The sequence below is a fragment of the Dryobates pubescens genome, chromosome 11, assembly GCF_014839835.1.
Source record: "Dryobates pubescens isolate bDryPub1 chromosome 11, bDryPub1.pri, whole genome shotgun sequence".
Lineage (NCBI taxonomy): Eukaryota > Metazoa > Chordata > Aves > Piciformes > Picidae > Dryobates > Dryobates pubescens.
Window position 1 is genome coordinate 35,948,246 of NC_071622.1, and position 25,577 is coordinate 35,973,822.

At 47.1% G+C, this 25,577-nt stretch overlaps 1 protein-coding gene across 1 annotated transcript in view; it reads left to right on the top strand.

Annotated features, from left to right (window-relative positions):
- DPYD (dihydropyrimidine dehydrogenase) overlaps positions 1-25,577 on the top strand; it is a 602,387-nt gene that overhangs the window by 553,576 nt on the left and 23,234 nt on the right. Inside the window, exon 21 of the mRNA XM_054165155.1 lies at positions 23,511-23,654. Within this exon, the coding sequence (XP_054021130.1) occupies positions 23,511-23,654 (144 nt within the window). The remainder of the gene's footprint in view (positions 1-23,510; positions 23,655-25,577) is intronic.

Genomic DNA, 25,577 nt, shown 5'->3' on the forward strand with positions numbered 1-25,577 from the left:
AAACTGGATTTGGCAGCAGGGGAGCCTGGGCTATTGCTTGTTCACTTGTGCATATAATATGGGAATAAAAGGCTACTCTGCTCCTCATCACTCCTGTCACTGTCACTGCCTTGTAATAAGTCAAGTGGCAAAACAGAGTCAAGGACTGAGATTGCCCTGTTTTTTGAAAAGGCAAGGAGCAAGACATCAGAGAATCAACCAGGTTGGAAAAGACCTCAGAGATCATCAAGTCCAACCTATTACCTCATGCCTAACACCTCCTGACAACTAAACCATGGCTCCAAGTGCCACATCTAATCCCCCAATCCCAGGGATGGGGACTCCACCACTTCCTGTGTTCCAATAGAAAAGTGTCTCTTGCAGAAAGCACTCACAGTGGCCTGGTGCTGCACTGGCCTCAGGATATGTCTATACCTCCCTCAGTGTCTGCACCTCAGGGAGCATTGCAGCTGGTAATAAGGAAAGGAAAAACAAAAAGAAATCAAATGGCAATGCTATGGTCAACAGGCGAGCAACCACCAAGGACTAAAACCCAGACAGTGTGAGCTTGCAGCACAGAAGGCCAATGGCAGCCTGGGCTGCATCCAAAGCAGTGTAGCCAGGGAGGGAGAGGTGATTCTGCCACTTTGCTCTGGGGAGTACTCACCTGGAGTATTACATCCAGCTCTAGAGGTCCCAACACAGGAAGGACATGGAGTGATTGGCCATTGGAATGTGCTTGCCAGGGTGGTGGTGGAGTCACTATCACTGGAGGTGTTTAGGAAGGGACTGGATGGGGTGCTTGGTGCCATGGTTTAGTTGATTAGATGGTGTTGGGTAATAGGTTGGACTGGATGATCTCAAAGGTCTCTTCCAGCCTGGTTAATTCTATTCTATTCTATTCTATTCTATTCTATTCTATTCTATTCTATTCTAATTATTTCTCTCTCTTTTTGGCTCCCTCTCTCTGGGAAACATTAACTTGCTTCTGCTATACTGACCTTGGCTGTGTTCTTTGTTTTGGCTAAGTACTAAAAAATAATTCTCTGCTCTTTCTCTGGTCCCTTTGTGTCCAGGGGTGTAAGAAGGGGAGCAGGGAAAGGAAAGCTATTAGCAGAGGCCCTGGTTTTTGGCCAGGGGGGTTCCTGTGCTGTTTATAAATTGTAAATCCCTGTAAATATCGTAAATCCTGTATATTTTGTACACATTCATTGCATTCCATTGTAGATTCTACTTTTGCTTGTAAATGCAGCTTGCATTTTCTTCCAACTGGGCTGGGCTGGGCTGGCAAATTTAATGTCGGGGGGCAGTTTTCAACCCACCACACCCACTTTGTTCTGATTTAAACCATTGGAATCATAGAATCAATAAGGTTGGATCATCAAGTCCAACCTGTCACCCAGCACCTCATGACTACTAAACCATGGCACCAAGTGCCACATCCAATCCCCTCTCGAACACCTCCAGGGATGGTGACTCCACCACCTCCCTGGGCAGCACATTCCAGTGACGAACGACTCGCTCGGTGAAGAACTTTCTCCTCACCTCAAGCCTAAACTTCCCCTGGTGCAGCTACATTCCTAATGGGAGCTGCTGTAAGTGCTAGCCAAAGATCATCTTCCCTTAAAAGCTGTGAAGAAAATAAGGACAGGAATCCTGTGGATATTTTCTTCCTGAGCTTTTCTTGTTTTGGCTGAAAAATAATTGCTTGGGAAACAAGAAAAATGGATTCCTTTTATAAGCCAAATACCTAATTTTCAGCAACAAACTCTCCCTTCTTGACTGTCCACAGGTGGTGCCACCTGACTTCATCACATGAGCTACAGATGCCCAACCAAAGACAAACCAGAGCACTGCAGTGCAGATCTCTCTTGTGTTGTTTGAAAATAAAAGTCTTCACTTGTTCTGCACCCAGCTGGTCCCAGGCACTGCACCTCTTCAGGGATGAGTGACCAAGCTAACAGAATCACAGAATCACCAAGGTTGGAAGAGACCTCAAAGATCATCAAGTCCAACCTGTCACCCAAGACCTCATGACTAAACCATGGCACCAAGTGCCATATCCATTCCCCTCTTGAACACCTCCAGGGACGGTGACTCCACCACCTCCCTGGGCAGCACATTCCAATGGCTAACAACTCTCTCTGGGAAGAACTTTCTCCTCACCTCCAGCCTAAACTTCCCCTGGCACAGCTTGAGACTGTGTCCTCTTGTTCTGGCGCTGGTTGCTTGAGAGAAGAGACCAACCCCCTCCTGGCTACAACCTCCCTTCAGGTAGTTGTAGACAGCAATAAGGTCTCTCCTGAGCCTCCTCTTCTCCAGGCTAAACAATCCCAGCTCCCTCAGCCTCTCCTCGTAGGGCTGTGCTCCAGACCTCTCCCCAGCCTTGTTGCCCTTCTCTGGACACGTTCAAGTGTCTCAATGTCCTTCTTAAACTGAGGGGCCCAGAACTGGACACAGTTACAAAGAATCACTACAGAGCTTTGCCACTTTGCTGCCATGTTTAAAATAAAACCTTACCCTTCTTTAAATTATAAACCCCAAATTATTTCTATTGCTTGGCATAATTAATCTTGCTAAACTGATGCCAGGTATTTATAGCAATTCAATCTGCAGCCCAAATAACACCCCAAAATAATAATAATAATAATAATAATGATAATGATGATAATGATAATAATGATAATGATAATGATAATAATAATAATAATAATAATAATAATAATAATAATAATAATAATAATAATAATAATAATATAGCTATAGTCATTTTGACCATAAGAGAGAAAGGAAAACAAAATTTCTTACCTCCTGCAGCTTCTCTACATTAATGCTGCCTGCAACAGTGCTGCTGCTATAAAGGTCACAGATGACACAATCTGTATTATTATAGATAATCCATGCTGTCTGGCTGCCTGGTTTTCTTTCCCCCCTCCATATTTTATAGAGGTGCCATGTAGTCTCATGGATAAAGCTCCTAGGATAGCTTCAGCCTAAGCATAAGTGCAGAGTCCTGCACCTGGGTAGGAATAATAACTGCAGCAGTACAGGCTGGGAGGTGATCTGCTGGAGAGCAGCCCAGAACTGGACACAGGACTCAAGGTGTGGTCTAACCAGTGCAGTGTGCAGGGGCAGAATGACCTCCCTGCTCCTGCTGGCCACACTGTTCATGATACAGGCCAGGATGCCATTGGTGGCAGCAATATGTGGCTGTGGTTGTGTTTAATAGCAGAGGGCAAGCTGAGTGCCTAACTGTGCATGCAGATCAGTGCAGCTGCCTGGGAGTAGTAACCAGATTGCCAGAACTATTTTAAAGCCAAAGAAGATGGGTTTGAAAATACATTGATCTGGATTGCCAGTGTTAGACTTGTTAAGAATTAAATCCTTCCTCTGAATCTAATAATCCAAATAGGATTTTAGAATGCATGACAATTGGAATGATGTTTTGTGAATATAATCACAGCATCACAGAATGGGCTGGGTTGGAAGGGACCTCCAAGGTTGTGGACAGGCAGGGGCTGGTCTCTTCTGCCAGGCAACCAGCACCAGAACAAGAGGACATAGTCTCAAGCTGTGCCAGGGGAGGTTTAGATTTGATGTTGGGAAGAAATTCTTCACAGAGAGAGTGATTGCCCATTGGAATGTGCTGCCTGGGGAGGTGGTGGAGTTGCCATCGTTGGAGGTGTTTAGGAGGAGACTTGATGAGGTGCTTGGTTTAGTTGATTAGAAGGTGTTGGATGATGAGTTGGACACGATGATCTTGAAGGTCTCTTCCACGCTGGTTTATTCTATTCCATTCTATTCTATTCAGTCTCATCCCCTCAGCAGTCAGCAGGGACATCCCCAACTAGATCAGGTTGCCCAGAGCCCTGTCCAGCCTCACCTTCAATATCTCCAGAGATGGGGCCCCAACCACCTCCTTGGGCAACCTGTTCCAGTGTTCCACCACCCTCATAGTAAAGAACCTGTTCCTCACATCCAATCTAAATCTGCTCTGCTCTAGTTTGAAGCCCTCGCCCCTGGTCCTGTCACTGCAGGCCTTTGCAAGCAGTCTCTCTGCAGCTTTCTTGTAGGTCCCCTTCAGGTACTGTCAGGTTGCCATGAGGTCTCCCTGGAGCCTTCTCTCCTCCAGGCTGAACACCCCCAGCTCCCTCAGCCTGTCTTTGTAGCAAAGCTGCTCCAACCCGCTGACCATTTTTGTGGCCCTCCCCTGTACCTGCTCCATCAGGTCCATGTCCTTCCTGCATTGAGACCTCACAGTACTCCATGTGAGGTCTCACCAGAGCAAAGTGACAGCACTACCTCACTCAATCTGCTGGCCATGCTGCTTTTGATAATGACACTTCAGACATTCTACTTTAGCTGTTATAAGGACAGATAAATAAGCAAGAGAGGCACCATGGGGGACCTGAAAAGGTGGTTCTGATGAGCACATTTCTGTTTGTCTATGTAAGCTGTTTTATAGAGCATCTAGTGCTGTGCTACCACTGCACTGATACTTCCTCACTGACTGATGGTGATTCTATAAGAAACATTTCTATCAGTTTAATGAAGGCATCACTTTTCTAATGCATTGCTGATAATGTAATCATAAGTTTGATATATTATTAATCTGAAATAGTTTAGGAATGACTTCTTTTCAGATCTGCTTGAAAGTTCCAGTTCTTCATCAGTTTCTTTCAGGGGACCATTCCAGTTTTGTCACCTGGCTATATAATACATAGAAAGGAATACATGAATCTTTATTCTTTCATTGTTTTTTCTTTAATGTCACTTGTAATGTGTTGCTTTGTCACATTCTCAAAAGTGCTAGAAGGCCTTACTCAAACCAGAATAGCCAAGCTCTTTATAGGAGAGCATTCAGCATTTTTCTCATCCTACCTCTCACCAACTGAATCCAGAATCACAGAATGTATCTGCTTGGAAGAGACCTCCAAGCTCATCCAGCCCAACCAGCACTGCAGGGTCAACACCAAACCATGTCCCTAAGCACCAGCTCCACAGGCTGCTTAAACACCTCCAGGGATCGTGACTCCAGCACTGCCCTGGGCAGACCATTCCAGTGTCTGAGAATCCTCTCTGAGAAGAAATATTTCCTAGCATCCAGCCTGAACCTCCCTTGCTGCAGCGTGGAACCATTTCCTCTGGTGCTGTCTCCTTCCACCAGGGAGTAGAGGCTGCTCCCTACTCACTCCAACCTCCCTTAAGGGAGCGGTAGAGCCATGAGGTCTCCTCAGCTTCCTCTTCTCCAGACTGAAACCCCCCAGCTCCCTCAGCCCCTCCTCATAGCCCAGGTGCTCCAGGCCCTTCTCCAGCCTCATTGCCTCATTGCCCTTCTCTGGACACTCTCCAGCCCCTCATTGTCCTTCGTGGAGTGAGGGCCCAGAACTGAACACAGCACTCAAGGTGTGGCCTCCCCGGTGCCGAGCACAGGGGGATGATCAACTCCTGTCCCTGCTGCCCACCCTGTTTCTAACCCAAGCCAGGATGCCATTGGCTTTCTTGGCACTGCTGCTCATATTTAATTGACCTGGTCCTCCAGGCCTCTCTCTGAGTCACAACTTGCCAACCACACATCCCCATGAGGTTGTTGTGACCCAGTTGGAGAAGTGGGAGTTTTGACTGCCTAGGGTGGAAGGACTTAGTATTAATGCCAGAGCTATTTGTGTTATCACTCTTACCATGAAATTTGGTTATTTTTGATTATAAAAATCATTGTATTATTGAGCTTGAAGACTCTAAAAGGGTCATAACAGCAAGAGCTGACTAGAGCTCTTGCTCTGCACTGAATACTTTACATTTAAATGAGGATCATGTGAAGCAGAGATGGAAGGATTTAGTGGGTGTGAGAGATGAATGAGGGGAAGCATTGTAGTCCGTGCAGAGGGAGGGTAAGTACTGCAGTTCATCTGCCATAAGAGATGGATTACAAGGAAACTGAAGTGGAAGAGGGTTTGCTTAGGAATCATCAGCAATGGCTTGCATTTAAGCAATCTATTAGTCCAGTACCACATGTGGAGTTATGTGACCTGTAGTCCGACAGGGAAAGCAGAACTCATGTCTAGATATATATCTAAAGGGTAGGAGAGGTCTGCAGAGGGACCTTGCCAGGCTGGACAGATGGGCAGAGTCCAAGGGCATGAGATTGAACACATCTAAGTGCCAGGTTCTACACAAAACATTACAAACATAAGATGGTTGTGTAGGCTATTTAAGGGCAACAAAGCTGGTGAGGGGTTTGGAACACAAGCCCTGGGAGGAGAGGCTGAGGGAGCTGGGGTTGCTTAGCCTGGAGAAGAGGAGGCTCAGGGGAGACCTTATTGCTGTCTACAACTACCTGAAGGGAGGTTGTAGCCAGGTGGGGGTTGGTCTCTTCTCCAAGGCAACCAGCACCAGAACAAGAGGACACAGTCTCAAGCAGTGCCAGGGGAGGTTCAGACTGGATGTTGGGAAGAAATTCTTTATAGAGAGAGTGATTGGAATGTGCTGCCCAGGGAGGTGGTAGAGTCACCATCACTGGAGGTGTTTAGAAGGAGACTTGATAGGGTGCTTGGTGCCCTGGTTTAGTTGATTAGGTGGTGTTGGATGATGGGTTGGATGTGATGATCTTGAAGGTCTCTTCCAACCTGGTCTATTCTATTCTATTCTATTCTACTCCACCTGCCAAAGGGGTCTCAGTTGCCCTTGGGCTGCTTGATAGCATCAGGTTGCTCAAGGAGCTTTTGAGTAGATTTACATGGGTCATGTAGACAGTTTAGATGCAGCTTCACAGGGCTTCACAGTTCTAGAAAGAGGTCCAGGTACTTGGCCCAGCTCATTTAGAACACACAGAATTAGCAGAGTCATCTTAATACAACTTTAGTCTCCTTGCTGTGTCAGCAGCATTGATGACTGACAGGTCAGTTGGTAAGCACTAAAGATGCCAGAGCAGCAAGTATAGTCACATCTTCTCATAGCTGTGAGAAAAAAACCCAACATTGCTCCCTTTTAATAGTCTGTCTAGCACCTCTGAAGCTTCTTTGAGATGATCTGGATAACAGACATGAGGTACTGCTAGAGTTCAATCTCTATGTACCCCCAAAAGATTCATAGAGACATAGAATGGTCTGGGTTGGAAGGCACCTCCAAAGGTCACCCAGTCCAACCCCCTCTGCAGTCGTCAGGGGCATCCTCAACTAGATCACCCTATGGAAAATGTGAGCTCACAACTAATGTATTCTTACTAACAGTAAAAGTATATCCAGGAGAGACCTCATAGCTCTCTGCAACTACCTGAAAGGACATTGTAGAGAGGTTGGTGCTGGTCTCTTCTCCCAGGTCATTAGTGATAGAACAAGAGGGAATGGCCTCAGGCTACAACTGGGAAGGATTAGGCTGGACATTAGGAAGAATTTTTTTCCCAGCAAGAGTGGTCAGGCATTGGAATGTGCTGCCCAGGGAGGTGGTGGAGTCCCCAGCTCTGGAAGTGTTTAAAGGTAGTTTAAATGTGGTTCTTGGGGCTATGGCTTAGGGGTGAACCTTGTAGAGTAGGGTTCTAGGTTGGACTTGGTGATCTTGGGGCTTTTCCAACCTGAGTGTTTTTGTGATTCTGTGAAAAGTACACCACATTTTTTCCCCCCCCCAGTACTGAGGCTCAGTTGCTCCTGATCCACATTCCCTAAATGCATCTGAATGCAGTTAGTTATGGTTTGCCTGTCAGGTGTTTGTTAATAGCCATTCTGCTGACATCTTTGTTATGCTGCTGCTTAGCTGACAGAATTTCATCTGCATAAATGGGTGGAAAGTCCACATGTCCAACAAACTGGAGACAAAGTGCCTGCCAGTGTTTTAATTTCTTCTGCATGTTCTGGTTAAAGAGTGAGAAGAATGCTTTCACTTCACAGTGTCATGAATATGGTAATCTATGGAAATCACAGAAAGCAGGTACTTAAGTTAAGCACATACTGTACTGGAGGGATCCCTGATGAATTCAAGTCTCTTCTGTTTAGAGAAGATGTTGTTGTCTATTAAGTGACAGACTGCCAGATGTTCCTGAAGTAGCACAGCAATGTGTATCAGTATCTTCTTTTCTTCACCCCAGAAGGTAACATTTTCTTTATCATCTATGTCATCCTGGCTGGTGATTGCAAATGTCTAAGCTCACTTCAAATAGGAACTCCTTTTCGGTGTATTGATGAATATTTCATTGCTTTGCTACGTTCATAGAAAGGAAGCTTTTTGCCTCCCTATAGCAAGACTGCAATCCTAAAATCTTTTACTTCCCTTGGTAGATATAAGATGCTAAAAGCCAAACATTTCAGGTAGAACATGAAGAATAATTTGTTTGTGATTTTCATAGATTCATAAAAGGGTTGGGGTTGGAAGGGACCTTAAGGATCATCCTAGTTCAAACCCCCTGCCATGGGCAGGGACACCTCACACTAGCCCAGGTTGCTCAATGTCTCACCCAGCCTTAAACACTTCCAGGGATGAGGCTTCCACCACCTCCTGGGCATCCTGTTCCAGTGTCTCACCACCTTCATGGGGAAGAACTTCTTCATAATGTCCAGTCTAAGTCTTCTCTCTGTGAGTTAGCTAATCCTTTATCTTTCAGCATTCTGATCCCCACCCAGAGCTCTCTACAACCCACTGTGGTGCCCACTGACACTTCCAGTTATCATTTGACAAAGTCAGGATATCATTTAGCAGAACCATGTCAGGAAGAAGTTCTTCCCCATGAGGGTGGTAAGACACTGGCAGAGGTTGCCCAGGGAGGTGGTGGAAGCCTCATCCCTGGAGGTTTTCAAGGCCAGGCTGGATGCAGCTGTGAGCAACCTGATGTAGTGTGAGGTGTCCCTGCCCATGGCAGGGTAGGAACTGAATGATCCTTGGGGTCCCTTCCAACCCTGACAATTCTATGGTGCTATCTCTTAGTGGACAACCAAGTCTTCCTTTACAGGCTTGGGAAATACTGTTTACTTGCTAGCAGGAAGGAGTGGAAGGTGTCTAAAAGACCTGGTGATCCCAGAGATCTCTGAGCTACTGGAGAAAAAAATTTGGCAGGGCTAGAAAGATGAGGAAAGGAGAAATCATTTGCTTTCATTTTAATTTTTTCTTCATGACTAATGGTTTCATCTGCACACTGAAGCACGCTGCTGCGTGGTGAGGTCACAGCAATATGTTTTCCTAGAACACACATTAATGTTCCATTTAGTCTCAGAATTACTGCAGGGCTAGGGGTCAGCTCACCTGCTTTAAATAATCATGGTCTAAAGAGCAGGCAGAAGAGTTGAGTAACTAAATGCAGTGGTACGGAGGCACACAGTGCCGGTGGCAGAGGTTAGAGGAACAACTGCGTGTGCAGTAATTACAGATTATGGAGACAGAGCTGTTTGTGAAGCAAATGAAAGTTCCAAGAAAGGGGAAGCAAAATGACTGAAAGGCAGAGTTAGTTTTTCCTTCTGAAGAGCTGTTGTGTTCCGTCCTTTTATTTTGAAGGCATTTTCACCTCATTAAAGGCAGCGCTGCCAGTAACGTCTCGGCTCCAAGAAACAGGGCCAGGAGAATATGTGAACCCTTCTACAAAGGGATGAATTCTCCATGGCTTGGAACTAATGTAATTACAGCAGCTCTGAGAGCTGTAACACCTGGTGCTGGCCAAAAAACTCCCTGTCAGATGGCAACTGATAGAGTGAAATATCCTCTCCATGACATATCACCTGCCAGCGTGTCATGTGAAGGACAAGATTCCCTCTTGAAGGTCCTGACATAAACCCTACTCTGCCATCTGGAGTGATGTGTTCAGTTTTGGGCCCCTCACTACAAGAGGGACATTGAGGGGCTGGAGTGTGTTCAGAGAAGGGCAATGAGGCTCATGAAGGGCCTAGAACACATGGAGGGGCTGAGGGAGCTGGGGGTGCTCAGGCTGGAGAAGAGGAGGCCGAGGGGAGACCTCTCTACAGCTCCCTTAAAGGAGATTGGAGCAAGGAGGGGGCAGCCTCTGCTCCTTGATGGCAAGAGACAGCACCAGAGGAAATGGTTCCAAGCTGCCGCAGGGGAGGTTCAGGCTGGATGCTAAGAAATCTTTCTTCCCAGAGAGGGTTCTGAGACATTGGAATGGTCTGCCCAGGGCAGTGCTGGAGTCACCATCCCTGGAGGTGTTTAAGCAGCTTGTGGAGCTGGTGCTTAGGGACATGGTTTAGTGTTGACCCTGCAGTGCTGGGTGAAGGGTTGGACTGGATGAGCTTGGAGGTCTCTTCCAACCAGAAGTCTTCTGTGCTTCTCTGGATGATTCCTTCATGCCATGGGTCCTTTCCATGCAGTGTATGGGAAGGGCCCATCTGTTAGGACTGGCAGAATGACACAGAGAGCAGCTGTTTAAGGTGATTTAGCTTTGAATGTCTGAAAGAGTACGAATGTTCCAAAGAATGAGAATTAGCAGCTCCACTTTCTCCATTGTCATGCACATATTCCATGTTCTTTAGTTAAGCAGTTTACCTGCTTAGGGGAGAAAAGTTCTCTCCATGTACTTATGAATGTCTGTTACTTGACACCTGCAGAGGAACAGAGTTCAGCTGTAAGCTTTACTGTTGAATTCTTTGAGGTTTGTGTTTTGGTTATGTTTTTCCCAGAAGGCTGCCAAGCTACCTAGATATTGTGACAAGATTTTGTTGTGGTTATTGTTCCTGTTCTTTGTGTTTTCCTCCTCTTTGGAAATGTTGAAGTCATGTTTCATCTTCTTCCCTGAGAACAAGGAACAAAACAGACAGCACTTCAGGATACTTCAGCAAAGTATCAGTATACTTCAGGATACTTCAGCAAATGCTTTTGCTGTTCATGTAAATTTGCAAAGGGGTGGAGGCAGAGCACTGAATGGCAACTGTTGGGTGGTGGATACATGTATCACCAAGGTTGGAAGAGACCTCAAAGATCATCAAGTCCAACCTGTCACCACTGACTAGACCATGGCACCAAGTGCCACATCCAATCCCCTCTTGAACACCTTCAGGGATGGTGACTCCACCACCTCCCTGGGCAGCACATTCCAATGGCTAACAACTCTCTCTGGGAAGAACTTTCTCCTCACCTCCAGCCTAAACTTCCCCTGGCACAGCTTGAGACTGTGTCCTCTTGTTCTAGTGCTGGTTGCCTGGGAGAAGAGACCAACCCCTTCCTGTCTACAACCACCTTTCAGGTAGTTGTAGAGAGCAATGAGGTCTCCCCTGAGCCTCCTCTTCTCCAGGCTAAACAATCCCAACTCCCTCAGCCTCTCCTCACAGGGCTGTGCTCAAGGCCTCTCCCCAGCCTTGTTGCCCTTCTCTGGACACGTTCAAGTGTCTCGATGTCCTTCTTAAACTGAGGGGCCCAGAACTGGACACAGGACTCAAGGTGTGGCCTAACCAATGCAGAGTCCAGGGGCACAATGACTTCGCTGCTCCTGCTGGCCACACTCTTCTTGATGCAGGCCAGGATGCCATTGGCCTTCTTGGCCACCTGGGCACACTGCTGGCTCATGTTCAGCCAGCTGTGAATCAGCACCCCCAGGTCCCTCTCTGTTTGGCAGCTCTCCAGCCACTCCAACCCCAGCCTGTAGCTCTGCATGGGGTTGCTGTGGCCAAAGTGCAGCACCCGGCACTTGGACTTGTTGAATGCCATCCTGTTGAACTCTGCCCATCTGTCCAGTCGGTCAAGATCCCTCTGCTGAGCCCTTCAACCCTCTAACCAACCAGCACCTGCTCCCAACTTGGTGTCATCTGCAAATTTGCTGATGACTGTCTCAATCCCCTCCTCCAGATCATCAATGAAGATATTAAAGAGGATGGGGCCCAGCACTGATCCCTGGGGGACACCACTGGTGACTGCCCTCCAGGTGGATGTGGCACCGTGTGTGTGTGTGCAGGGTGGAATAAGGATTCTAGATCCATGCAGCCGTTTGGAGCACATTAGACTTTAGGAAAAAAAATAACCTTGAAGAATTCAGAAGCAACTGGAAATAATCATTAAAATAGAAGCTGCTTTCTCTGCCAAACGTGAGATAGCAAATATAGAAGTTTTCCTCATGAACAAATGGAGGTCAAACGTTACTAAAACCTTTGTGCTGAGAGCATATAAAATGACCCCCACAAACCTAATTTAAATTCCTGTAGCTCCTGGGTGAGGGCAGCTGTCTACCTTGCTTAAATGTTAATGTTTCCCTTATCTGATTGCCTTTCTCTGCCATGCTCCCACTTTCAGGGGTCCTGCTTCACCTATTACCCTCTTCAAAGCTATTAATTCTTGCCTGGCATCTTCATAGCTTTAACTGTGTCTGGGGTAGTTACTTTGCTGTGTAGCCTCCTAAGCTACACAGAAGAGGAGGCTCAGAGGAGACCTTATAGCCATCTACAACTACCTGAAGGGAGGTTGTAGCCAGGTGGGGATTAGTCTGTTCTCCCAGACAACCTGTGACAGAACAAGAGGACACAGTCTCAAGCAGCACCAGGGGAGGTTTAGGCTGGATGTGAGGAATAAATTCTTCACGGAAAGAGAGATTGGCCATTGGAATGTGCTGCCCGCAGAGGTGGTGGTGGAGTCACCATCACTGGAGGTGTTTAAGAAGAGACTGGATGAGGCACTTGGTGCCATAGTTTAGTTGATTAGATGGTGTTGGATGATAGGTTGATGATCTCAAAGGTCTTTTCCAACCTGGTTAATTCTGTATTCTGTATTCTGAAAGCTGTTTCACTCTTAGCTTTTACTTGCCCACCGGCTTCTCTCCTCAGTTCTCTGAAGCCAACAAGGAACCTTCCAAGATGTAGTCACAGAGTCATAGAATCACAGAATCAACCAGGTTGGAAAAGACCTCAGAGATCATCAAGACCAACCTATCACCTAATACCTAACACTTGATGGGGTGCTTGGTGCATTGGTTTAGTTGATTAGGTGGGTTGGATTGGTTGATGTGTTGGACGCGATGATCTTGAAGGTCTCTTCCAACCTGGTCTATTCTATTCTATTCTATTCTATTCTATTCTATTCTGCTCTATTCTATTGAGACTCTTGAATGTGTCCAGAGAAGGGCAATGAGGCTGGGGAGAGGCCTCGAGCACAAGCCCTGTGAGGAGAGGCTAAGGGAGCTGGGATTGTTTAGCCTGGAGAAGAAGAGGCTCAGGGGAGACCTCATTGCTGTCTACAACTACCTGAAGGGAGGTTGTAGCCAGGAGGCGGTTGGTCTCTTCTCCCAGGCAACCAGCACCAGAACAAGAGGACACAGTCTCAAGCTGCACCAGGGGAAGTTTAGGCTCAAGGTGGGGAGAAAGTTCTTCACAGAGAGAGTTGATAGCCATTGTAATGTGCTGCCCAGGGAGGTGGTGGAGTCACCATTCTTGGAGGTGTTCAAGAAGGGACTGGACGTGGCACTTGGTGCCATGGTTTAGTAGTCATGAGGTCTTGGCTGACAGGTTGGACTCGATGATCTTTTAGGTCTCTTCCAAACTTATTGATTCTATGATTCTATGAAACCTGCTGTAGCTACCTGCTTTGAGCACAATATTGGACTGGATGGCCTCGAGACATCCCTTCCAATCTCCATCACTCTGTGTCTGTGTGTTTGTCATCGACCGTCGTTGTCCTTTACCATCAATTCAACAGTTTGTGTTATCTCCAACTTCCTTTTCTCCAGCTCTGAGGTAGAGCTGTGGGCTAAGTTATCTCAGAGAAAGCTATATTCAGTAAAACAAGCCAGGAGAATGAAGACTAAGAACCAGCTCTTGTTTGATTTCTGGAACACGCAGCAGTCTTGGCCACTCTGTGGCAAAGGTTTGGTGTAACAATCATACGTTCATTTGCATGGCCTAGAGCATGTGGCCCTTTGTTTGGTGCACCTCTGCTGCAAACAGTAGAGAATATTTCAGCAGAGAAGCTTGAACTTTCTTTTAGCAGCTCAGTTTGTCAGGTGCTTTTCAGTCTTCATTCTTGTTCTCACCTCATTTTGCCACGAGTAAGCAGAAACATCTAGGCTTGAGAAGTGTGAGCCGCAGGAAACAAGCAAATTCGGCTTCAGTTTCCTTCCTGTGTTTCTGAGGGACATCACTGTGCCCCTTAAAATTGTTTACATCTTGAAAGCTGTTGACATTTGAGGTGCCCAAGCAGCCTGTGGAGCTGGTGCTTAGGGACCAGCTGTGGTTTGGTGCTGACCCTGCAGTGCTGGGTGGAGGGTTGGACTGGGTGAGCTTGGAGGGCTCTTCCAACCAGCTGCGCTCTGTGATTCTGTGAGTTAGTCAGAAGTCAGCAGTGTCTGCAAGGTTTTGTTTTCTGTGATTCTGTGACTCTTTAGGCTACTTGCTGGTGTGCCCATAAAAATGCAGCAGTGTGAAGTGGAGGATTCTCTCTACTTGTTACTATTAGGAGCCAAGTACCTCCTTTTTGAGTTCATAATATGCTCAATTACCTTTAGATTGATCCATGAATAAATTATAATCAAAACAGACTTATTCACTTTAAAGCTCTCCTGGCTTATCGTTTCATTGTTGATTCATTATGTTGTCAGTTCTCCATTGGCAGGGTAATGCTTTTTTATATCTGGATTGAGACAGTTTTAGTGGAAGATATGTTATCTTCAAATGAGTAGGATTTAGCTTTTCTGCTGAGAGCAAATTCATCAATGATGAATCCCTGGAGGAACTCCTGAAACAAAAACCACAGTGTTGCTGGGGATTTGTACAGTTCATCAGTTAAAAGGGAGCTTTTGGAAAGTCTTTGGAGAGAGGAAGGGTTGGAATTTTCCTTTTCTTCCTGTAAAATACTCTAGAAAAGTGCTTCAGGCTTCTAGGTTTGGGATAATGCAATTATAAACAATGAAATAATGGCCCTTTAATGTATGGGGTTTGGCTCTGTTCCTGACGTTTTCCCTCCAACAGAAACACATTGAATCGTGGCTGTATAGAGACAGATGGGGACAAACAGACAGCACTGATGCAGATGTATGGAGACAAGAATGATCTAATTACTCTGCCTGTTGCCATCTTCGAAGCACTTGCTATGATCCACATATTCATATTAATCAGTGTTGGGTGTTTGGGTTTTTTTTGCCAGGCAGATGCTGAGATGACAAAAGATAGCAGTGCATGGGGAGTTTGGTGACATTGGAATACCTGGGAATACAAAAAAACCAACAACAAACCCCCAACTAACCCACCCACAGTGCAGAAAGGTTTAAAAGCAGGCAGTTAAACTCATGGAGGTCTGTGTTTGTGCTTTCATTGGGAACTGTGCTATTAAATCCCCTATGTGCTTAGGAGTTTATCCCTTCTAATGATCAGAGGTGATTTAATCCTAAACTCTGGGGAGGGACTTTGGGACTTTTTAGGGTGTCAGGTAGTGATAGGACTGGGGGGGAATGGAACTGGCTGGAACTGGAACTGGTGGTGAATGGTGCCACATCCAGCTGGTAGCCAGTCACTAGTGGTTTGCCCCAGGGATCAGTTCTGGGCCTCATGATCTTCAATATCTTTATCAATGATCTGGATGAAGAGATTGAGTCCATCGTCAGTAAGTTTGCAGATGACACCAAGCTGGGGGCAGGAGTTGATCTGTTAGAGGGCAGGAGAGCTCTGCAGAGGGACCTTGACAGGCTGCACAGATGGGCAGAGTCCAAGGGCATGAGATTGAACAGATGTAAGTGCTGGTTGATAGTAGGCTGAACATGAGCCAGCAGTGTGACCATGTGGCCAAGAAGGCCAATGGCATCCTGGCCTGCATCACAAACAGTGTGGCCAGCAGGAGCAGGGAGGTCATTCTGCCCTGTACTCAGCACTGGTTAGGCCACACCTTGAGTCCTGTGTCCAGTTCTGGGCCCCTCAGTTTAGGGAAGATGTTGAGTTGCTGAAAGGTGTCCAGAGAAGGGCAACAAAGCTGGGGAGGGGTTTGGAGCACAGCCCTGTGAGGAGAGACTGAGGGAGATGGGGTTGCTTAGCCTGGAGAAGAGGAGGCTCAGGGGTGACCGCATTGCTCTCTACAACTACCTGAAGGGAAGTTGCAGCCAGGTGGGGGCTGGTCTCTTCATCCAGGCAACCAGCACCAGAACAAGAGAACACAGTTTCAAGCTGTGCCAGGGGAGGTTTAGGCTGGAGGTTAGGAAGAAGTTCTTCATAGAAAGAGTAATTGCCCATTGGAATGTGCTGCCCAGGGAGGTGGTGGAGTCACCATCCCTGGAGGTGTTTAGGAAGAGACTGGATGGGGTGCTTGGTGCCATGGTTTAGTTTATTAGATGGTGCTGGGTGATAGGTTGGACAAAGATCCTTTCCAGCCTGGTTAATTCTATTTTATTCTAAAACTAGAAATGGGTAGATTCAGATTGGATATTAGGAAGAAGTTCTTCCCAATGAGGGTGGTGAGACACTGGCACAGGTTGCCCAGGGAGGTGGTGGAAGCCTCATCCCTGGAGGTTTTGAAGGCCAGGCTGGATGTGGCTGTGAGCAACCTGCTGTAGTGTGAGGTGTCCCTGCCCACAGCATGGGGGTGGGAATTGGCTGATCCTTGAGGTCCCTTCCATCCCTGACAATTCTGTGATTCTATGATTATTATAAATATCCATCTCCTCAGCAGTTATTTCAATGTGTCCACTTTGGCTTTATCCATTAATTCACTTCATTAAAATATTGTTTACCATTCCCTATGCTCTCTGACCCTAAAATGCTTGAAAGCACAGCTCTGAACAATAAGCAGTTTCATCAGCATTCCCTCTCTCTGTTCATTACTTAGGAGAGGAATCCTTCCTGGGCTCCTGAGGCTGCATTTTCATGCATTATTTATTGCTATAGAAAAGATGGCTGCTTTTCAGTGTTATTGGATGACTTTTGGCTTGGCTTCTTGTGAACAGATCACAGGTCACAGGATGCTAAGGATTAGAAGGGACCTCTGGAGATCTTCCAGTCCCACCCCCCTGCCAGAGCAGGACCCTAGAATCCAGCACAGCTCACACAGAAACACATCCAGACAGGGCTGGAAAGTCTCCAGAGAAGGAGACTCCACACCCTCTCTGGGCAGCCTGCTCCAGGGCTCTGTGACCCTCAAAGGAAAGAAGTTCTTCCTCATGTTGAGGTGGAACCTCCTGTGCTGTAGTTTATATGCATTGCCCCTTGTCCTATCATAAGGTGCAAGTGAGCAGAGCCTGTCCCCTCCCTCTTCACCGTATCACAGTATCACTAAGGTTGGAAGAGACCTCAAGGATCATTGAGTCCAACCTGTCACCACAAACCCCATGACTGGACCATGGCACCAAGTGCCACGTCCAATCCCCTCTTGAACACCTCCAGGGATAGTGACTCCACCACCTCCCTGGGCAGCCCATTCCAATGACGAATGACTCGCTCAGTGAAGAACTTTCTCCTCACCTCAAGTCTAAACCTCCCCTGGCGCAGCTTGAGACTGTGTCCTCTTCTTCTGGTGCTGGTTGCCTGGGAGAAGAGACCAACCCCTTCCTGGCTACAACCACCTTTCAGGTAGTTGTAGAGAGCAATGAGGTGTTCCCTGAGCCTCCTCTTCTCCAGGCTAAACAACCCCAGCTCCCTCAGCCTCTACTCATAGGGCTGTGCTCGAGGCCTCTCCCCAGCCTCATTGCCCTTCTCTGGACGCTTTCAAGAGTCTCAATGTCCTTCCTAAACTGAGGGGCCCAGAACTGGACACAGGACTCAAGGTGTGGCCTAACCACTGCAGTGTACAGGGGCACAATGACCTCCCTGCTCCTGCTGGCCACACTATTCTTGATGCAAGCCAGGATGTTGTTGGCCCTCTTGGCCACCTGGGCACACAGCTGGCTCATGTTTAGGCAGGTGTCAATCAGCATCCCCAGGTCCCTCTCTGTTTGGCAGCTCTCCAGCCACTCCAACCCCAGCCTGTAGCTCTGCATGGGGTTGCTGTGGCCAAAGTGCAGCACCTGGCACTTGGACTTGTTGAATGCCATCCCATTGGACTCTGCCCATCTGTCCAGTCGGTCGACGTCCCTCTGCAGAGCCTTTCTACCCTCTAACTGACCAACATCTGCTCCTGACTTGGGTCTTGACACCCAGCCCTCAGATATTTCACAGTATCACAGTATAGACATTGATCAGATTGCTTCTCAGTCTTCTCCTCTCCAGACTTATCAGTCCCAGGACTCTCAGCCTCTCCTCATCAGGCAGTGCTCCAGTTTCTTAATTAGACTCCATGAGACTTAGACCCCAAACTACCAGACCATTTGGATGGTCACACAGGCACCTTCTGTAAAGTCTCTGGAAGTTTGTTGTGTATGACCAAGCCTAGACTAAGCGTTCCCCTCAGTATTTTCTGTTCTGTTTCATCAATTAATTTCTTGATGGGAAAGCAGCACAGCACAGACTAAGGCTGGCTGTTAGCTTTCTTGGTTAATCATGTTTCCAAGTGTTTATAAAAGACAGAGATTGTGCAGTTTCACCCCACACATATCATTGCCACACACCTGAGTTGTATCACACTCATCCAAATGCCTGCTGCCCATCCCAGCTAGCAGCTAGAGCAGATGCAAAACCCCTCAGCACTCCAGCTCACAGCTTAGAAAATTACTGAATTAACCTTGGAATTCACTCTTCACAAAAGTGAGTTAATTTTTCCACACTTTTCCTTGGGTCACCTATTTCATTTCACCCTGTCTAGAAATCAGGATATTGGATGTGCATTAAGAGGAAACAGAAGTATTTGTTTGTTCTGCAATGATTTGCCTGCTCTTCCCAAAGATGATCTTCAATCAGTCAAGTCATGAGCAACTGTCTCCTCTCTCTACCACTTCAGCTGAAACCTCAGCAAAATTAGCTTTGCTACCTACTCTGTAAGTCAGCAATTCAGTTCCTGGCCAGACAGGGTAGAGTCCGAAAATGCTTTGTCATCAGGTCTCCTGCCCTCTCAAACCCAGAGTTGTTGGCATCAGCACATCAATTATGGAGAGAAAATAGTTTCTCAGTAGCTCAGTACTACTTATTCATAGCCAAAGTGTATTAGTAATTGATGCAGCCTGGCAGACAACACAAGAACACTTATCTGACTCTGGATTGGTTCAGACTTTTGCTAAAAGTCTCAGGCTTCCTGAAACTCATACAAGGAGCTGAGGCTGTGTGCTTTAGGGCCTACTGATTAGACTTAAATTAGACAAATGCTGGCCTCTGCTTATTTTCCTGTTTAAGATAGTCCTGGGTTTGCTGTCTTATTTGACTTTGGAAGGTAAGGCCACTGCCTGGCTGATGTTTGCAGTAATATTTAAAGCCTTATTTTAAGCCGTCCTAGAACATTGCCTTTCCAAGATCATGTTTGGCAACTGCACAGAAAGGAATTATTGCTTTTATGCCTGTGAGGGAGCCCTTGAACATGACATGGAGAGCCAAAGTTCCCTATGAACAGAGACAGCAAGTGCCCCTGGCCAGTGGGCACACTTCAGCTACATCTAGATGAGGGAAGATGGGGTCAGCAGCATGCCTCTACAGCCCTGCTCTTGCATTTGCACTGTCCCAGTGTATGGCTTTGACTCAGCCTTTAGGAAGCTTGCAGCAAGCCCCCACAGCCCTGCTCTTGCATTTGCACTGTCCCAGTGTATGGCTTTAGCCCAGCCTTTAGGAGGCTTGCAGCATGCCCCCCACAGCTCTGCTCTTGCATTTGCACTGTCCCAGTGTATGGCTTTGACTCAGCCTTTAGGAGGCTTGCAGCAAGCCCCCACAGCCCTGCTCTTGCATTTGCACTGTCCCAGTGTATGGCTTTAGCCCAGCCTTTAGGAGGCTTGCAGCATGCCCCCCACAGCTCTGCTCTTGCATTTGCACTGTCCCAGTGTATGGCTTTGACTCAGCCTTTAGGAGGCTTGCAGCAAGCCCCCACAGCCCTGCTCTTGCATTTGCACTGTCCCAGTGTATGGCTTTAGCCCAGCCTTTAGGAGGCTTGCAGCATGCCCCCCACAGCTCTGCTCTTGCATTTGCACTGTCCCAGTGTATGGCTTTGACTCAGCCTTTAGGAGGCTTGCAGCAAGCCCCCACAGCCCTGCTCTTGCATTTGCACTGTCCCAGTGTATGGCTTTAGCCCAGCCTTTAGGAGGCTTGCAGCATGCCCCCCACAGCTCTGCTCTTGCATTTGCACTGTCCCAGTGTATGGCTTTGACTCAGCCTTTAGGAGGCTTGCAGCAAGCCCCCACAGCCCTGCTCTTGCATTTGCACTGTCCCAGTGTATGGCTTTAGCCCAGCCTTTAGGAAGCTTGCAGCATGCCCCCCACAGCTCTGCTCTTGCATTTGCACTGTCCCAGTGTATGGCTTTGACTCAGCCTTTAGGAGGCTTGCAGCAAGCCCCCACAGCCCTGCTCTTGCATTTGCACTGTCCCAGTGTATGGCTTTAGCCCAGCCTTTAGGAGGCTTGCAGCATGCCCCCCACAGCTCTGCTCTTGCATTTGCACTGTCCCAGTGTATGGCTTTGACTCAGCCTTTAGGAGGCTTGCAGCAAGCCCCCACAGCTCTGCTCTTGCATTTGCGCTGTCCCAGTGTATGGCTTTGACCCAGCCTTCAGCCCTGCTCTTGCATTTGCACTTTCCCATTGTGTGGCTTTGACCCTGCCTTTAGGAGGCTTGCAGCAAGCCCCCACAGCCCTGCTCTTGCATTTGCACTGTTCCAGTGTATGGCTCTGACCCAACCTTCAGGAGGCCTCCTTGGAGAGCATCATGAGACTACAAGTCTTGTTCTTACATCTGTTGTGGCTGCAAATCAAGTTTCAGAAGAGGGAAGCATTGCAAGGACCTCACCCTGTGGTTGAAGGCTCAGAGTGCCAAAATCTAGTAGCCAAGAAAGCTTTGATCTAGTGGGACAGAAAGCCTGGGGTCCCAAGGTTTGGTATCATGACTGACAGGACCCATTGAGGAAGCTGCCTGTGAAGGAGCAGCAGAAGAGCAGCACAACCTCTTCTGGAGAGACTTCCTTTTTAAAAGATAATAATTTCTAAATTTTTAAGTAATTCTGGTTTAAAAATTCACATTGAAATTCTCTCCTAAAAAATTGATAACCACAGCAGTGCTGTATCTTGTTTGATATGCTCTTTGAGGTTGTATTATTAGCGTGAATTAATGCCAGCAGCTTCTCCGGCTGCGTCTCCCCTGTTACTACCTGCTGGTTGCTGCAGTAATGCAGTGGCTTCTGATCAGGGTTTAGTTAGGGGGACAAAATAATTTTGGAGGCTAAGGAACTGGTTTCAGGAGAGGAAGGGTGTGGCCTTTTGCAATAAGCAAGACTCCAGTTTCCTACTGTTTTCCATCCACCCAAGGCCCTGATTGTGGCACCCTACAGTTGTCTCTATCTCTGCTAGGTAAGCAAAGGGACTTTTTCTTTCAGGAAGCTGGGGGAGCTTTATGAAACATCAACCAGAAAGTTCCTATCCCTGGATAAGACATGAGTTCACAGGATGATCATAGGATGCTAGGGGCTGGAAGGGACATCCAAAGATCTTCCACTCCACCCCCCTGCCAGAGCAGGACCCTAGAATCCAGCACAGGTCACACAGGAACACATCCAGACAGGGCTGGAAAGTCTCCAGAGAAGGAGACTCCACAACCTCTCTGGGCAGCCTGCTCCAGTGCTCTGTGACCCTCACAGTAAAGAAGATCCTTCTCATGTTGAGGTGGAACCTCCTGTGCTGTGGTTTCCATCTATTGTCCTTTGCCCTATCCCAGGGCACAAGTAAGCAGAGGCTGTCCTTGTCCCTTCCCTCCTGACCCCCAGCCCTTGAATATTGATAGACATTGATTAGATTCCCTCTCAGTCTTCTCTCCAGACTAAACAGCCCCAGGGCTCTCAGCCTCTCCTCACCAGGCAGTACTCCAGTCCCTTCATCATCCTTGTAGCCCTCCCTTGGACTCTTTCCAGCAGATCCCTGTCCCTCTTGAACTGGGGAGCCCAGAACTGGATGCAGTATTCCAGGTGTGGCCTTCCCAGGGCGGAGTAGAGGGCGAGGAGAACCTCCCTCAATCTTCAAGTTTTTCCCTGGAGTTCAAGAATTAAATGTTGCAGAAAAGAATCCATGTGGGACACAGAGGAAATTAGGAGACTAGAATGGGTTGCAGTTCATTTGGTGTTTATTAGCCTTACTGTGACAGGTCAAGATGGCCTTCTGTTAGCAGGACTGCAAAAGTACATGGTTGTGAGCTTCCAAAGATACCTACTGATGCAGCCAGATAGCCATACAAATATTCTTAAGCACTGCTGGAACCCTTCTAAGTAAACTGACAGCTTTATGATACTTTTCCATAGACTGTAGGAATAAAGCTACCAATTTGAATTATTTACATTATGTGTGTTTATATATATATATATATATATATATATATAAAAGCAAGTATGCAATGTGGAAATATGAGGCTGTTGGATGCTGACCTGCCATTCAGATGTTCTTCTGCTGTGGTATATTAATATTTTAATACTCAATATACATTTTCCAAGTTCATATTTGATTTTTATTCACATCTTGCCCTGGTAGGGTCCCACTGATTTCAATTTCAGCTTCCTGAATGAGAAGCATGCCACACTCAGAAGGACGTAGGATCTTGCCCTTGGGATTGGACTCACCTTTTGCTTCACTTACTCACAGAATCACAGAATGTTAGGGTCTGGAAGGGACCTAGAAAGCTCAGCCAGTCCACCCCCCCCTGCCAGAGTAGGGTCACCTAGAGCAGGTCACACAGTTCATTTGGTTTGGATGAGCTGGAGTTAATTCTCCTCAAAGCATCCTTTTAGTGCTGTGTTTTGCAGCAGTAGATGGTAACAGAGCAGTGTTCTGGCTGCTGCTGAACAAGTAGCCAGGCTGTGTTCTTCCAGTATTTCCCCACCTCAAGAGTACACTGAGGGGTGGGCAAGAGCTTGGGAAGGGACAGGGCTGAGCCAGCTGACCCAGACTGGCCCAAGGGGTGTTCCATGCCATGAGACATCACCTCAGATATAAGAATGAAGTAAAAGAAGGCAGCTGTACTCCAGAGGAATCATAGCAACAGAGAGCCCTGCTGCCCGAGACCGAGCACTGTGGTGCTGAGGGGCAGCAGAGACCAACATCTCTCTCTCTACTTTCATTCCTGCCCCATATATTGATTTGCTTATCTTTGTTATTAAATTGCCTCTATCTTATAGCTGCCTTCTGTTATATTTTCCCTTCTTCCCTGTCCATCTAAGGGGGAGTGACAGAGTGGCTTTGGTGGGCATTTGGCCCCCAGCCCACACACAGGAACACATCCAGGTGGGTTTTGAATATCTCCAGAGAGGGAGACTCCACAATCCCCCTGGGCAGCCTGTCCCAGGGTTCTGTCACTCTCCCAGGGAAAAAAACTTTTCCTCCTGTTTCCATGGAACTTCCTATGCCTCAATTTCCACCACTGCCCCTTGTGCTGCCATTGGGCATCACCCAGCAGAGCCTGGCTCCATCCTCTGGGCACTCACTCTGCACACCTCTATCAACACGAATGAAATCACCTCTTGGTCTCCTCTTCTCCAAGCTAAAGCTGCCTCAGTCCCTCCTCATAAGGCATCATCTTTGTGTCCTGATTTGTCTTCCAGAAACTCCCCAGCTTTGGGCCTTACCTGGAAGAACGCAAAAAGATAATAGCTGAGAACAAGATGAAACTGAAGGAGCAGAGGGTGGCTGCTGTGCTTCCTGAGAAAAAGCATTTCGTTCCCAAGAAGCCCATTCCAGCAATCAAGGTAAAAACCAAAACACATTCTTAGGCATGAGAAATGATTAGCCATCAGGCAGCTGACATGCACAGTAATTTCTAGCAGTTTGAGTTGGTTATTACTGTTCTCCAGCTTGTTAGGAGGGTATCAAAGGCAACTATTTATGCAGACTTCCTAGCTTTTAGCCCAAATGGATGGGGAATGGTTTGTGATGTACAGGTATTTCCCTAATGTAATTTTTCAAAATGATGATGCTCAGGCAGTGGAAGAGTAATGGCAGTGGAAGAGTAATTGCAGAACAAGGCATGGGACATGCCTTGAAGCACAAGATAGAACTGTCAGTGATGCCTTTCCCTTCGAAGGCGACGGTATGAGCTCACTTTTGCCATGATACCTTCTGACTGCTGTGCCAAATCTCTCAGGCAGCATCAGTGGATGGGGTGGGTTGGAAACTAAGCACCCAACTCATTTGGAGAACTACCCCCCGAAATAAATTGCCAGCCCAGCTCAGTTTGGGGTGGAAGCAAATGAAGGTCTGTTCACAAGCAAACCAAACTCTATAGACATATGAAATGCAATGGATGTGTACAAAATAGACAATAGATGTACAACATAGAGATATTTACAATCTATAAGCAACACAGAAACTCCTCAGACCACCCCCCTGCATGGATCCAGGGAACCTTTCACCTCCTCCCCCACTCCCTCCCTCCCTCCTTCCTGTTACCTCACACAGCAGCCAAAACAGAGATCCCCTGGCAAGGCCATGGGAGAAAGAGAGAGAGAATAGAGTAGAGTAGGATAGGATAGGGTAGGATAGGATAGGATAGGATAGGATAGGATAGGATAGGATAGGATAGGATAGAGTAGAGTAGACTAGATTAGAATAGAATAGAGTAGAATAGAGTAGACTAGACTAGAATAGAATAGAATAGAGTAGAATAGAGTAGACTAGACTAGAATAGAATAGAATAGAGTAGAATAGAGTAGAGTAGACTAGACTAGAACAGAACAGAACAGAACAGAACAGAACAAACCAGGTTGGAAGAGACCTTTGAAGTTGCAAGAAGAGGCAACAGAAGAAGGAAAGAGAGAGAACTGTGTCTGCCTCTGCTCTGTATCTCCATTAGCAATCCAAGGAATTCTGTAGACCTTAGCATTCTTTTCCTTTTACATCCAATGGTAATTTATTTTACTTTAAGCCTTTGCAGTCAGGGACTAGGCTGAAGTTCCCCCTTCAAAGTGTAACAGTGGAAAAGGTGGGTGTTCAGTAGATGTGGAAGTTGTGTCATAGGTTTTCAGACTGAACTTTTGGAGCTGGAGAATGCTTACCTAAGGAGCTGATCCACCGTCTAGAGTAAGTAAATGTCAAGGTGAAAATAAAACCTCTGACCCCATCTGCTGCATAATCCATGCACAGGAGCTTTTCCTTCCCCCTTAGGTAGCCAAGAAATGTCAATAAAATGAAGCATGAGAAGGTAAATTGTTCTAGGTGTTCACATTAGACTTTATTTAAACTTCATGCCTGAACAGGAGAGAGCAGCAGGCCAAATAATGTGAACGTTACATCTGTGACTGTTTGCTGTCTGTCTTCCTCATACATGGGAGAGTATCAGACATCTCCAGGGAGGTGACTTCCACTGCATGGTTAGTCTGATCTTCTTGCAAAAGAATTCTTGCAAAAACATAACCAAACATAAAACACAGTGGCCTGGAGCACTGTCTGCAGCTCTGGGCCCCTCACTGCATGAAAGATCTTGAGGTGCTGGAGCAGGTCCAGAGGAGAGCAACCAGAGCAGAGAAGGGACTGGAGGAAAAATCTGATGAAGAGAGGCTGAGGGAGCTGGGGGTGTTCAGCCTGGAGAAGAGGAGACTCAGGAGGGACCTTATCACTCTCTACAACTACCTGAAGGGAAGTTGTAGTCAGGTGGGGGTCAGGCTCTGCTCCCA